Source organism: Penicillium paradoxum (genome assembly GCF_028828445.1).
Source record: "Penicillium paradoxum strain IBT 22861 chromosome Unknown utg000007l_segment0_segment0, whole genome shotgun sequence".
Classification (NCBI taxonomy): domain Eukaryota; kingdom Fungi; phylum Ascomycota; class Eurotiomycetes; order Eurotiales; family Aspergillaceae; genus Penicillium; species Penicillium paradoxum.
In genome coordinates, this window is record NW_026643185.1 from 2,505,846 (window position 1) to 2,520,341 (window position 14,496).

Genomic DNA, 14,496 nt, shown 5'->3' on the forward strand with positions numbered 1-14,496 from the left:
TATACTTCTATACACCGTACAATACACACGATTCAAAGTCTCCGCTTGAGCCAAAGGCGGGTCGACGGTTGTTCCCGCTCAGTGGGGCCGTTGAAACACAATGCAAACAAAGAAGTCGAATGTTTTGCTTTCCCTCTCGTTCCTGGTGAGAGCAAGGGGGTGAGCGACACACCATCTCCTCCGTACTGCGTACTCTGCTTGTGCGTCTACGTCACACATACCCAGAATACAAAAGCACCAAAAGTTCCCAGCTTCCGGGTAATCTTAAGAGCCACATGACCCTCCTCAGAGTTTGACTAACACAGCAAGTGAGCCGAGATTATGGTCTGGACTATCGTCCGCCCTTCAATTTGCCCCTCTCGAGATCTTTGACCTCCTCCCCCATACAAACATGGAAAGGATTTCCTGGTCAAGTTACCAGCTTCGGAGGGGTTCCGAGAGGATCCGGAAACGCCATGGTAGTGGACACGAGGGGAAATGAGTGTCTAACCGGTGTTCGTCACATAGATGTTCCGTCAGGCACAGTCCACTACAGTCCACCGGAAATGCACGACCACTCCTAGGATGATATTAAACACCAATCACGAACTCCTTATTGCACGGTGGGAAACTTGCGACATCCGCAGCGCGCTAGTCAGATCGTCGAAAATAAGTTCGGTTGAGTATTCTCCTCTTATTGGGCGCAGGCAAGCCCCGTTGAACTCATTCAACGTGCCTCTCCAATCAAACTACGGAGTACGTAGTATTCCGTGTCCAGAAACCAGAAACAAATCCAAGGTTTGCTGCACTCGTTCTCGCTCCACTTACGGAGCGTTCGGTCTCTTTCAGCCGCGGCTGCTCAAAATAGGAACAAGATCGGGCTTTTCTCGGCACGGTGGTCTCTGAGCTGTGTTTGGGATTTGACATGAGACTGGATCAAATGGGCCTGCAATTTTTCTGCAAGACATTATGACAAAGAATATCTTGTGTCTGAGGAGGAGCATACATACTCCGTACTTATGTTCAAACAGATATAGCTCGGCCTGCTCGGATGCAGGCCTGACAAAACAGGCCGCCAAAACTAAATTTCGAAATTGACCAGGTGAGCAGTACGGAGTAATCATACTGGAGGTTCTTTTGTTGGTTAGGTCACGTTTGCTCCATCTCGTTAAAGTCATCTCCGCATGATGAAGGCGTACATCCAAATCCACCTGGGCAAGACAACCCAAGATTAATCAACAGAGATATAGGCGGCAATCACGCTGCCTCGAGTCATGAGTATAACTCCTCATTGAATCTGAGTGATCAGACATCCCCTTGGTCCAAGATCATATCTCTGGGCAACGATATTTTTACTTTACCCATTGATGGACTTTGGGCATGTCTGGGCTTTTTTACAATAAATCTCGCCACGGATGACGTTGAGTTTGAGGATCACCGCATATCGGAGGCTACATGTATCAGTATATGTTTTGTTGGCGACACAAAAAGAGCTTAAATTCCAGTCGCTGACGTTCTGGTTTGGCTCTTATCTTCAGAATTCAAGCCCCGAAATGCAAGGAGTATCATTCCACCATGCCTTCGGGCACCCGATTACAACCCCATACGACACCTTTCTCAGCCAAGCGAGCCGGCTTCCTGTAGAAAAGCACAGTTTGAACAAATTCGAAGCAGAGGAAATCCCACACACTCATAAGGCGAGGATCTAGAGACTTCTGAGCACAAGCATATCGCAGATCCCAACCCGGAGCACATGAGCGATGCCTTCCAAAGAATTAAGGACAGGCGCACCAAAGCCATATGTCAGGTATATTTCTCTACTTCTATGGCGAGGCTAACATTGCAGCCAGGAACTGGATCTTGCGAATGATTTATGGAGGCGTCAATGAAGATTTTGGCACAGATACACCACACAGAGCCCCAATCAACCTTCATCTTTCTAGGTTGAATAGGGCTGTCCTCAATGTTCCTCTCGCAACAAGTGCCAAGAAGCTCTTTCCACTGTTCATCTCCATGGTCTTTCTTGATGTGATGTCTGCATATACTCTGTCCAGTCCGACAGGCTCACGCATTCGCTAGAGTAAGATATTTGATCGGATTGAACACCAAGCAAATATCAATTTCGCAGACACGTTGATCAGATTTATACCATCGAGTCAACAGCCAAAACCTCCCTCTTTCTTGGGGCTAAAGTATTTATGGCTATAGTTATCATTCAGCATGGCTGTCTTTGCATGAACAAGATGGAGTTACCTGGAAGGGTCCTCGTGGCAATTCCATTTCTTGCATTTCCGTATTATAGCTTTCACGGACGACCTTGCGGCCAGCTGAGTCTGACGCATAGCATTGCTGGATATCATATATTTGCCGGTGATACCGTTTGATTTGAGTATCAAATTGAAAATTCCCTTGTCCAGATATACCTGATATTCATACTCAATCAGGGCTTTTCTCAGTGGGGTTGTAGTTTGCCACAAGCATTGCAAGAAGGATAACATCATTAGCGTTGGAGACAGCTCTCGGCACAGTCTTGAGCTCCAAAATCCTCGAATAGAGTCCCGGTTTTGCATATCTAGGTATTGCTCAACCTTTGATGCCAATTGGAGATGGGCCAAAGCCTTGGTAGTGCCTACATAAGGTAAGACCCTCCCACCTTGGTTGGACTACTTAGGAAACTAAAGCGAGCTATGTATAAGCCTTCGCTTCATCTTTGTTGGCAGTTTAGGATTCTCTTCCCCAGGGATTACTTGCGATAATGGAAACAACCTAGTCCACTCATCCATACCAATTATCCAAGATATCCCGGTTTGGATGGTCTTTGAGTGTTGCAATCCGAATAGAATGAGGATTCTAGACGTCGAACCCCAAAGGCATCGACGAGGACTTCTTACATCGTCGGATCTTCAAGGAACTGCTAGGATGATAAGAACAACACTATCTTTTCTTCAATAGCCAATCACTGCCAGGATTAAGTCTTGAAAAAATGAGTTGCTGCTTGATAACCTCAACAAACGATCATTAGGGAAGATCCTTCTAACTTACAAGGTTATATGAAAGATAAGAAGCAAGTATACCCAATATGCCCAATATCTTGCTAGGGTGCCAGCATAATAAAGCAGAAGCGACCATTCCCTATCTGAGAGGCACCAGGGATCTTGATAAAGAAAATTCCAACGGGGGGAAACGGCCAGGCGAACCGAGGTCTTAGAGATCCTTACAGACACTCGTGAAGCTATTCGCAGGGTCTAACTCGTAGTTCTCGACGTATTCAAGGATTTCGTAACATTCAAGTTTCACATTGTTTAATATACCCAGAACCTGACACATGCTGCTACTCATGGGCCTAGGTAATAGGCGATAGACATGTGATGCGAAAGCAACGAGAGTGGCACATACAATCGATCCGAAACATTCCAAGATTGCGGCTACAAAGCATTATCTCTAAGCATATAAAGTCCACAAGCAGAACAATATCAGGATTGTGGAAGGATAGAAGCAAGTCAACTGACAAGACACAAGTAGCCCATTTAATGATAATAGCCATACCCCAACCGTGTAAACCGTTCCCAATGCATCATATATGAGAAGTCCCATTTGACCCCATAGCCATGACCCGACCACACATTAAAGAGACAAAGACAGATGGCCCCGACCCATGCAAAAGGCTAATAATGACAAATACAAAGATAAACGCAAAAACAAAACAAAAGCAAAGAGGATATCACTGAGATAACAACAGGACTTCCCTTTGAAAAGGAGTCAAAGCAAGTAGAGAAACATAGACATGAAGATAAAACATAGGGTTGAGCTGCATCCCAACCATGTGGAACGGGTCTAAAAAGTGTTTTGTTTCTGGTTTCACCTGGAAATTGAAGGGGCTGCTTCATGCGATGAATGCACGATCTAGCTGGCGCAACGCCCTGGTGTCCTCGCCTCCGAATCCGATCTTCTCGTTGGGGATATCGCGGGGCCCATCGGCGATAGCACTCTGAGCGGGCGCTCCATTTGAGACCGCGGTGGCACCACCGGGAGAGGCAGTTGAGGAAGATAGAGGGGCTAACGATGCACCGTTCATTAATGAACTGATACCTGGGACGGCATTTCCAGCGCTCGCAGGAACCGAAGGCTTGGGCGATGCGGCAATAGGGTTGAGGGGGTGTAACGAGGCGGAGGGCTCTTGCTTCACTGGGTGAGGGCTGTGCGCATGCCCGTTTGGCTGCACGAGGGATTGCACTGCCACACGCGGCGATGCCATACGATGATCAACCAAAGGATGTCCGTAAGCCGCTGGGCTCCGTTGCTCATGAGCGTGGGCATGTGCATGCTCGTGCATTGATCGCGGCGATCGGTTCATATAGCTCGGTTGGTGTGGCGGTCCGGCTGGAGGTAATGTAGATTCCATATGGGGTGGTCGTTCATATGGGCCCGCCATTCCGTGCGGAGGTGGGGGAAGGCCAGCTGGATGTTGATGCGGTAGAGGCTGATGGTGTGGTGGGCCGTAATGAGGATGTCCATTAATAGCAACCGGGGGAAGATATGAAGGACCGGGACCATATTGTACTGAAACAGTTGGTGGTGTGGCTAAAGGCGTGGGTGGCCAGGCGGCATAAGCTGGATATGGTTGTGTATGCGTGGCGCGCGGATATGTGCCGAGAGGGTGAGGAGTAATGGGGTAGGCAGCACCTGCCATAGGTCCTCGAGTGACGACAGGAAGGTTTTGCTGGTCATTAACTGTCGACTCAGGATATAGACCTTTTTGGGGGCGAACGTGGCGCAGTGCAGGATCTGAGGTTGGTTGTTGTAAATTGGCGGCAGAAGGGTGAGAGCGTGAGTAATAGCTAATCAGATGCAAGTGCTGGCCGTTGGATGTTGTAATACTGAAGGACTGCTTCATCAAGCCATCTGGCTTATAACGGTACCCATCTGGCCCCTCGTCCGTTCCATCGGCGCGATCATCATCACTGCCCCGACTTTCCGGTGTCTTGCCTCCCCGGGACACAGAGCCCTGAGAAACACTGCCCCCTCCCCGCTTTCCTTCCATCTCTCGGTAAGTCAAAAAGCTACCAGACACACGGCTGGCACTCCATGACTTTCCGTCGGTCCATCGTCGCATACCCGCTTCGCGCTCATCCCATACAAAGACTGAACCAGATCGAATTGATTGTCGCTCTTTTTCTGAGAGTCGCCTTTGCACCCGCGGTAAGAGGCCGATACGGCAGGCTTCGAAAAGAATGATAGCGTCCGCAGGAGTGCGAACGTGCCCGTAATATGTCTCCATCCAAGCTCTCGAGTCGACCGACGACTCTGTGTGATTTGATCTGATGGCCAGATTGAATGAGACAAGGTACGTGTGTACGATATAATAAGATGGAGTGTACTCCGTACAAAAGAGTGTTTGGGGGGGTGCGTAAGATCTAAGGGAAAGAAAAGAGGCGCAAGTGGAGAGGGAGAAAATAGGGTTCAGGTCCAAATATAAAAGGAACCAGGATCCGAGTCAGTTGGGTATGGGGTAGCCTGTAGACCGGCGTGGGTGGGTAAGGCCGAGCTTTTACGTCACCCAACACGGTTAGACCGGCTTGAAAGGCGTAATTTCTTTTTTTTTCTTTTTGCCTCTTTTAGAAGGGGGGGGGAGTGCAGATATTGTTGTGGGCCAAGTGGGCTTGAGGGCCGTAAGAATGCCGAAAAAAGACAAGGGAGAGAGCCAAGGCTGAACAAACACAAAGAGAGAGAGTGGGGGACCTACTTTGTGACTCCACAAGGTTTCTGAAGGAATGGCTTAGCCTGGTATTGTCTCGGGAACTTTTTCAGAGAGAGAAAGAGAGGGGAAAGAGGAAAGAGATGGAGGGGGAAGAAACGAGATTCTCTTATTCAATTAAATGTCCCGGAAGCTTATAAGACACAATGAAGAAATCATAAAAAAGAAGGTTAAATAAGGGAAGCGGAGAGACAAGAGCGGGCCAAGCGATCCAAGCGAAAAGATCGGAATTTGCTAAACGCCGAGATTCCAAGAATGGGCCAAAGGATTGGAAAAGAGAAACCTGGTTTACGATGGTAATTTCTGAAGGTTGATTTCCATTGGGTTTGGGTAATACGAAATGTAGAAGGAGTGGAGGAGATAAGGGCAGAATAATTATACTGTGTTTTTTCTGTTTTTTCTGTTTTTGCTGTTTTTTTTTTCTTTTTTTTTTTTTTGGGACTCTCGCAATCCACTCGGCTAGTTATGCATGGGAACCTTGGAAAAGGAGATGAGTCTATGTTGTGGCGAGGCTGAAGTGGCACGGATATACAAAGACTTCATGTAATATGGTGTAGCCTGGGTAATCTCAATGTGTACGGAGTAAATTATATCCAATCAAATCGGTAATTTTCAGGAGTCTAAACTTCAATGTACGGAGTATACGGAGTACAATTTTGGAGGTTGATGAAAATCAAATGATTTCTTGGGTTCTGAAAAATAGACTTGTTTGCTCTTCGGGTTGACGGGGTTTGAAAAACCTTGGAAAGCAGTAAGGTTAATTTGGCCCCTTCAAATGCGCCCCATTCCTGGCAAATAGATTAAACTAAAATACATCGTAAAGGGTAGAAGAAGAGATCAGCATTAATAGATGGATGGACTCCGTACCCTGTAATAATACCGAAAAAAAAAGAGAGAAAAGAAAAAGAAAAAGGGCTGTAAACTGTTCTGTGTCAGAAAAGTGGCGCTCTGATCGTAAGAAAAGGTTAGTGCGGACCTCTTAAGCTTAATCCAACACGAGGAGGCCGGCGCTGAACTTTATGCTCGCTTACAGAGGCCACATCCACCCCCTCCACCCTGGATTAATTTATTCTTGGTAAAGGGGAGTCTTCATTAATTCCATATTAAAGTGGATCTTGAATAACTTGGATAACGTACGGAGTATTCCGTACTCCGTACGGAGTACAGAGTAGTCAAAGACATATTTACCTTCGGGTCTTTCAACCGGGAGAATTCCCATTCCCATGGTTCTATCCCCATCATACAATGCATACCCCAGAGTGCCATTTTATTAAAAGAATAACGATACATACATATCGGGATTTGCCCAATGCAACTGCATCCTCCAGGTGATTTATAATAGCCTGGTTGCGGTTCTGTCCGATGCAGCCTTATCCAATCATCCCTTGGCATTGGCAATTCCCATACGAGTCACATCCAAACAAGGTTGATCTTAGCGAATCTAGCCCGGAACATTTTCATTTATGTCCGATATCCGAGATTCCATAGGTTAATTGGAATCATAAAATAAAAGCCACAGTGGCCCTATCCTCGTGACTCGTACTCGTATCGGGTCCAGTGACACGGTGTTTTGGTTTCGCCTGCGCTGACCACAAAGCTTGACAACATCCTAGTCCAAATCAAAGCAATAATCCTGAAGACAAGTCTAATGTACTCCGCATAGAGGACTGTTTTGAATGTATGAGGCTATGTACATTGTTCTGCGCACGTACAATGATGCACAGCCAAAGGCTAACTGGGAAGCCACGTAATGGGATCGCCATAGCCCAGGAGGCAAAGCACTCAATGTGTGCTACGGCTGGTTGTACTAGCTGCGCTTCCCATAGGAAGTACTTTTCCGGATACTCCTTCTGGTTGAAATACAGTGGCTTGAGATTAGCATGACTTGCCTTATCCATCGGCCAGAACATGATTCGACTGAATCATATTTACTCCGTACATCGATAGCCGCTGACACCTTAACTCGGCGATAAGGTTACCTGGCCCGAGTTTGCCCTCTGTGCCGCTCATGTTTACCGCGCAGCTAGGCTTGTACTTTGTAATTAGCCTTGCAGATGGACGTGTTCTAGGGGGCCGTCGCACTCTAGATCCCAATATCGGACCCCTGTACATTGCATGAGACGTCAAAGGTACCAGAGACATTCAAAATTGGCCGCCACACCCATACCTTACCATGAAAATTTGGAATAATCCATGTCCAATCCATGATCTTCATGGTTTTGTGCTATATGCTATTATGATTCCCGATGTCGCGCACGGGCCGAATTGAAGCCAGTGGAAGCGTATCGCCAATAAAGTCCCGTTGTACGAGGATCAATCTAATAGGGTTCGGGGGGCTAGTACACCTTGGCAGCTGATTTACTTCTTGGCTTCGGGCCTGATCTGGATGTGGTGTTTGGAAGGTTGGGGGGTCCATGTTATTTTAACAAATATATCACCGTGTCGGCGTAGTTACATGCTTGGAGAGCCTGCATCACATGTCTCACATGGCGTCGTCGTGACCTGGTCTTCCATCTACCAGGTCTACGGAGCAGACAATGTTGCACGGCTTCCTTTGATGTAGGTTCCAAGGAACAAAAGACAGTTTGGAGAATGAGAACAGGTATAGAATTCCATTACATATCGTGTATCATCCAACATGCATGCCTTAAGTATTCGCAAACTAGTACAAAATATGTTGTGTTCTTGTGCTGCCGGGTCAAGTTGTCTAATGATTAATGATAGGCTATGAGCAACAATCGAGGTTGATCAGGGCGGAAAATTCCAATCAGACGACGGAGCTGGAATAGTTACATTCGCCTTTATGTAACGGCGTCAGTGTAGGTTGGTGCTTTCTAGTGGAATAAAATAAGCATAATCGACACCACGAATCACCACATGTATCCCTTCTGTGAAGTATGCAACCATGTGTGAATTCGGTTCGAGATGAGTGTAGAAGCTCAGGCCTCCGACCAAAATTTTCAATGATTCATTTTTTAAGAAGGCCGCCCAGTTCCTGACAACCGTGAGTTTGTGTCTCTTGCTCTATCAGAACAATCTATCCCTGGTTTCCCCGGGTGGAAAAATTTATCAGGTCTACCTTGTCCCTGACTTGATCCTGTCTCCATGTCCAGGTTGGAAAGCTGGAAACACAAACCATGCCGCGAACTGCCGCGTATTCTCAAGGCTATATCCGACTATCCGAATACTGCTTTTGCCCAAGTGGATCCAGCTCCACACCTCGCTAACCACTCCGTACCTAATATCTCGCTGGTAGAACGCACCTTCGCGGGCGAAGCTGACGATTTTGCCGACCGTGGTTCGGGCAGCGCTTTCTACTGTTCTTAATGGCCTCGGACTACTTTCGGGTCGATGTATAAATTTGTAATCCGTACACAGCATTCGTTCTCATGTATAAATAATATCCGATAAATGATCCGACGTGGGTGGCCTAATGCTTAAAAAGTCCCTCCTACAGGTCAGCCAAGGTATTTGACAATACAGATTTCTCCAGTTGGGGGACAGATAGTCTGGTAATAAGGCAACCAACACTAAGACATCACATAAAATGACGTACGATCAAATGTCCTTGTATTGTAATGCATCCGTTGCAACCTTGGAATTAAAGGTTGCCAAGAACCAATTTTGTGAAACGTCACACGAGCTTATCTCCACTAGCATAATTAAGGTGTCTATTGTCTGGATGAATAGGGAATGTGCTCGAGAAGCTGAGGTTTCTTTTTCTGTTCCCTTTTTCATTTCATTCCCGTCGATTTTATAGCTCATGTTTCATCGCATGAGGTCAGAGTGTCTCATTTGATTCTAGTCCAGTATCTTTTTTTCCACAATACATACTAAATTTATTGCCAGCGACTTGGTCTTTTACGGAATACCCCGTACAAATCACAAGGGTGCAAAATGCTGGTGCCTACAATAAGAATGACGAGGAGCTCAACATATAATCCCCTCAAAACATGAGGCCAAGACTCCCGAGGCCGTCAGTGCCAAGAGGATGTCAACGTTGAGTGGTCAGGTCTGTGGCTGGCCTGCGGAGGGGGCAATGTCATCGAAGCCTAAAATCCAGTTTCCCCCCCCTTGTGAACCATGGAATCTGTGGCTGCAAATTTATGGTTAATGTTTATTTTTCAACTTAACTTTACTTTACTTAGCCGAGCCACTTCCCAAGGTTTCAGTTGCTTTGATCCCCGGTCTTACATGAGCATAAACCATGTGGCGGGAATGCATTATTCTCCTCGGGGACTTTCTAATACCCGAATACGAAGTTGATTCGGCTTTTTACGAAGTAATTTTTGTCCTGGTCTCAGAGTTTTGAAGCCTGGATTATCAATTACGGATCGATTACTCCGTGCCCGTGCATACTACAATAATTCCCTATATGTTGCAAATCACATCTTCACCCTGTAGGCTATCTGCAATGTGATATGTCAGGTAGGGATGGCTTCCAGGCTGCATAGTTCGTACTCCGTACGGAGTACGGAGTACCTACCGCGCACTGCCTTCTTTCTGCTTATGCTTAACCCTGGTAAGGTTAGGGCCCCTTGGCCTGCTGATCCTGGCCTTACTCCGTGTTGGGGATGAGTTTTTGTGCTCGCTTGAACAAAGTCTATTAAATTAATTCAAGGCTGGGTGTTTTCTTCCTGGCTGTACGTAATAGTCCAAGAGGTGTTTGATATTGACAAGACTGTGAGATTATTACTCCAATATGGAGTACCCAGCATAACTGTGACAAACGGCAATGAAAACTCCACAAACCGGAATACCCGGCATAAATAAGCACGCGGGACTAAATGAGACCACGTTTTCCGTTGAATACGCCATCCACCGAACATTGGATGCTCAACCATGGAATGAGAATTCCTCGTCTCGCTTTCCAGTTTCCATCGGAGGACACTTGTTACCTTTTCTTGTCATCAACCTACTCCGTAGTCCGAACTCCGCGCGCCCGTGGGGCTCGGGCTACCTACGGAGTAGTACCCCCGACGCCCCGATTTTTTACATTGAGTCAGTGGACGCCTCGTTTTGAGACTATAGTGCTTGGCTTTTCTTGTGGTCCGGAGCTCCGGCGCATAAATCAGGGATGTGATCTCTAAATGTACGGAGTACGCCTATGCCACCCCCAACTATATGCATAGGAAGAAAAACGTCCCGGTCTAGACGCTACTATCGTGAAACCATCGCTGCTTTGAGTTTTACTTTGTCACAGCCCGAACATCCGAGCATCCCTCCATTCCTGCTCACATATGTTGTACGCTTTACGTTTGAATTGCCCTGATTGCCCTGCTATTTAGAACCTGATTCCTGCAATGTTCAGCCTTGCCCAAGAATATCAGTTGAAATAAGCATATGTTGTACGGAGTACGGAGTAGATCAGACCCTGTTCTCGACCTGTGCATCATCCGCATTATCCTTCGATATCACATACTCTGTCCTCGTACGGAGTACTCCGTGCTCCTACATAGTGAATGTCCTATCCCATGTTTACGAGACCCCAATTCCTCCAGCCACGTACGTCCTAACTAGGTGGGTAACATTCCTTCCAGTGTTTAGCGTTGCGCTTTGTTCTTACTTCCTCCCGGCCGGCCCCCGGAGCCATATAGGACGATCACTAAGCGGACTTATGGGAGGCGGGACGGCAATATGAGGAACAAAGCCGATGGATCGACAGCGAATCAACTATGGCATGATTTAGAAGATCGAGACGATCTATGTAGCCCGGCTCCATTTTCTAGTTATGGAGCAATTTGAGCTCTCCTGATTACCACAACGCGGTTCAAATCTATGTTGTAGGAACTTGGACCAGCAAAGACTGCCAAAAAGGGAGTAGGAAGATGGGCAAATCAATAATCTCTATACCTAGTTCCGGATCTAGAAATCGCGGTTGATTCTCCGTAGGGGGCCAGACTCTAGACAGGGGCACCTATCCGCTGGCATCCGCATAACGGGGCCATCGCGCCATATGCCTAAATATGACTAGTGAGAATACATACAAGTTTCTTACCTGGAGCTAAAACATCGCTTGCAGGGACTAACCGGTAGTGCCCGGCTCAGCTTATAACAGCCCATCAACTTTATGTTGTCCGGTGTATGCAAGGGCGATGAGAATGGTACGAAGATAATTTCTTTCTCACCACACATACCCATCACAGCTCAGCTACGCCATAGTATGTGAAATGAAGCCCAGCCGCTATAAATTACACAAAAAGTGGATCAAGAGATCATGTTTCGTTGGCTTCATACCTCCGATCATTCGGTTTACATATTATAATACAAATCTATCATACAATGACTTAGTATATGATGAGTCTCAGCAATCAGCACGGCCAAAGTATCTTGGGAAAGATACAATATCCCGCACGCTGGACACGCCACTCAAATATCCCAAGAATCGATCAAATCCTAGTCCAAAGCCTCCGTGAGGGGCAGAGCCCCAGCGTCGGAGGTCAGCGTACCATTGAAGGTGGCTCAAGTCCTCGTCGGGCGAAAGGTAAGGGTACACCGGCTCGCCTGAAACTGGATCTCCGGACTCGGAAAGTTGTCGGGCCTTAATCAGGCCGTGCTCGCGCATATTCTGGATAATATTGGGTAGGCGATGCTCGCGCAGGGAGCCTCCAGCAACTTCACTGACTTCGGGAAGGAGCAAGTCGAAGCATGCCACTGTCTCCCCAGGAGTGTTGCTGCCTTCCGCAACCTGCGAAGGAGCCATATAAAAGGGCTTCACTGATTTCGGGTAGTCCGTGACAAAGACAGGACGTCCCTGGTGCAGCACCTCGACGATGTACTTTTCATGCTCAAGCTGTAGCCCTCCATCCCACGTTGGGGGATGCTCAAATGATGCACCATCTTCGGCGGCAGCACGTTGGAGCATCTCCACGGCTTGTGTGTATGTGATGCGGGCCCATTTCGGTCCATCCATCAAATCGGTCCATCTTTGCCGTAGAGTCCCCACACTCTCAGCGCTGGTGTCCTGTCCCGGCTCACCAGACCGTTTTGCTGTCAATATTTCTTGTCCCACAGGAGTGTTATATAGACGACGCGTCAGATCGCGCAGCAGGTATTCCACTAATCCGGTGAGCGAATCAAGATCGGACATGAAGTTGACTTCGGCTTCGAGCATATAGAATTCGCTAAGGTGACGCGGTGTATCACTCTTCTCCGCTCGGAACACGGGTGTTAATGTCCATACGTTGCCCAATTCTGCGGCGTAGGCTTCAAGATGCAGCTGCGAGGACACGGTGAGGTATTTTGGCGCGCGGAAGAAATGCTCGTTCTCAGCGGTGGGTGTAGCGGCACCGCGTGGTGCCAAGGTGAATGTCTCGCCTGCGCCTTCACAGTCCGACGACGTTATAAGGGGAGGCTGAACTTGTGTAAATGCTCCATCCGGATGAGAATGGAAGACATTGGCAAGTTGGAACATGCATTCAGACCGGAACCGCGAGAGAAGAGAATTGAGGGGAGTTCGGATACGAAGATGAGGAATCTGGCGCAGGAAGTCGGGGCTGTGGTACTTCTTCTGGATCGGAAACGTCTGCAATTAAATATAGCATCGTTAGTTGTAGGTCTTGCGACAGTTGCACAGTAGCAGCTTTGCAGACTCACCTCTGGATCCGATGCGCCTACAATCGTTACATCGGTTGTTTGAAGCTCATGGGTTTGTTCTTTGCCTGGTGGGCAGGCTTTCCAAATACCTGATATCTCGATCGCGGTTCCGGTTGATAAGCTGAAATGGAAGTGCTCGAGTTAGTCTTCGTTGATCTAACAGGGTCGATCGCGACTCGCGATCAAACTTACTCTGCTGCTTGCGCGGGTTTCAGAATTGCCTGCAGTGGCTCCACGGTTGAGCCATCAGAGATCTCTGCGAATGCGAACCGTTTCTGCTTTCGTACAGACCGAACGAACCCATTCACTTTGATTTCTTGGTCCTCGAAGCTGCACACTCCACCATTCTTGCTAGCTTGGAGGATCTGCGCACATCGCACAATCGAAGGCCGAGAATTAATTGCTGAGTTTTGGCTAAGTCTGCCCACAGACGTGGCGAAGGTTCGCCGCCATATCTGCATTGCTGTAGTTGATGCAGTGGGTTAACTCGGGGAGTTCGGAGATTGCAGCCCCGGAAACTTATCGGCGTTGATGTCGGTCCGATACTACATCACTTTATGTTCAAATGTTGTATAGCGACTTACATTCTCTTGTCTTTTTTTTAGCTCTCGTATCTAACTGGCAGGCCAACTAGGCCCTCGATGTTTTTTATCTGGATGCTAATTATGCTCGTAGTCGCTCGGGGGGTTCTGAAGATGTCATCAACGACTGTGATTTGAACTTTTATTAAACATGTCATGACCGTTATATATATCCTTCCCTCCTTACAGAACATTATCAATAATATTCTACACAAGTCATGAAATTGCCTATTAGATCTAAGGGCATATATCCAAGACAATGTGCCTTGTATATGGTGGGTTGGAAATTCCCTGACCAAGTTATCAGCTCACAGGACTGTGCTGAATCTAGACATCACTATGCGCTCGCTATTCCTTTGACTTCTGATGCAACTCCATGAAAATAGGTCTATCCCCGTGCAAAGATGCAGGATGCTCAAAGCTTATACAGAAAGATTCTACTGTACAAATTCGCATTAGAAAATTAAAGCAAAAGGTGGGATTCCAACGCTATCGAGAGGTTCATTAAATTAAAACACGATTGGGCGTTCATATCAAACATCACAATAGTTTCAGCAAATCAGAGACAGAAGCAAAACGGAGCCA

General features: G+C 47.3%; 2 protein-coding genes across 2 annotated transcripts; both read right to left on the reverse strand.

Moving 5' to 3' along the window:
• Window positions 1–3,862: 3,862 nt before the first annotated feature.
• N7457_008479 (camp independent regulatory protein) lies at window positions 3,863–5,257 on the reverse strand (the record flags this gene model as incomplete). The annotated part of the gene is made up of 1 exon (XM_057179522.1): window positions 3,863–5,257. One exon carries the CDS (start codon window positions 5,255–5,257, stop codon window positions 3,863–3,865), a length of 1,395 nt encoding a protein of 464 aa, XP_057027908.1.
• Window positions 5,258–12,038: 6,781 nt separating this feature from the next.
• On the reverse strand, window positions 12,039–13,791 carry N7457_008480 (asparagine--tRNA ligase SLM5; the record flags this gene model as incomplete). Its single annotated transcript, XM_057179523.1, has 3 exons — window positions 12,039–13,259; window positions 13,331–13,451; window positions 13,523–13,791. The coding sequence occupies 3 exons, from the start codon at window positions 13,789–13,791 to the stop codon at window positions 12,039–12,041; spliced, it is 1,611 nt and encodes a 536-aa protein (XP_057027909.1).
• Window positions 13,792–14,496: the final 705 nt, after the last annotated feature.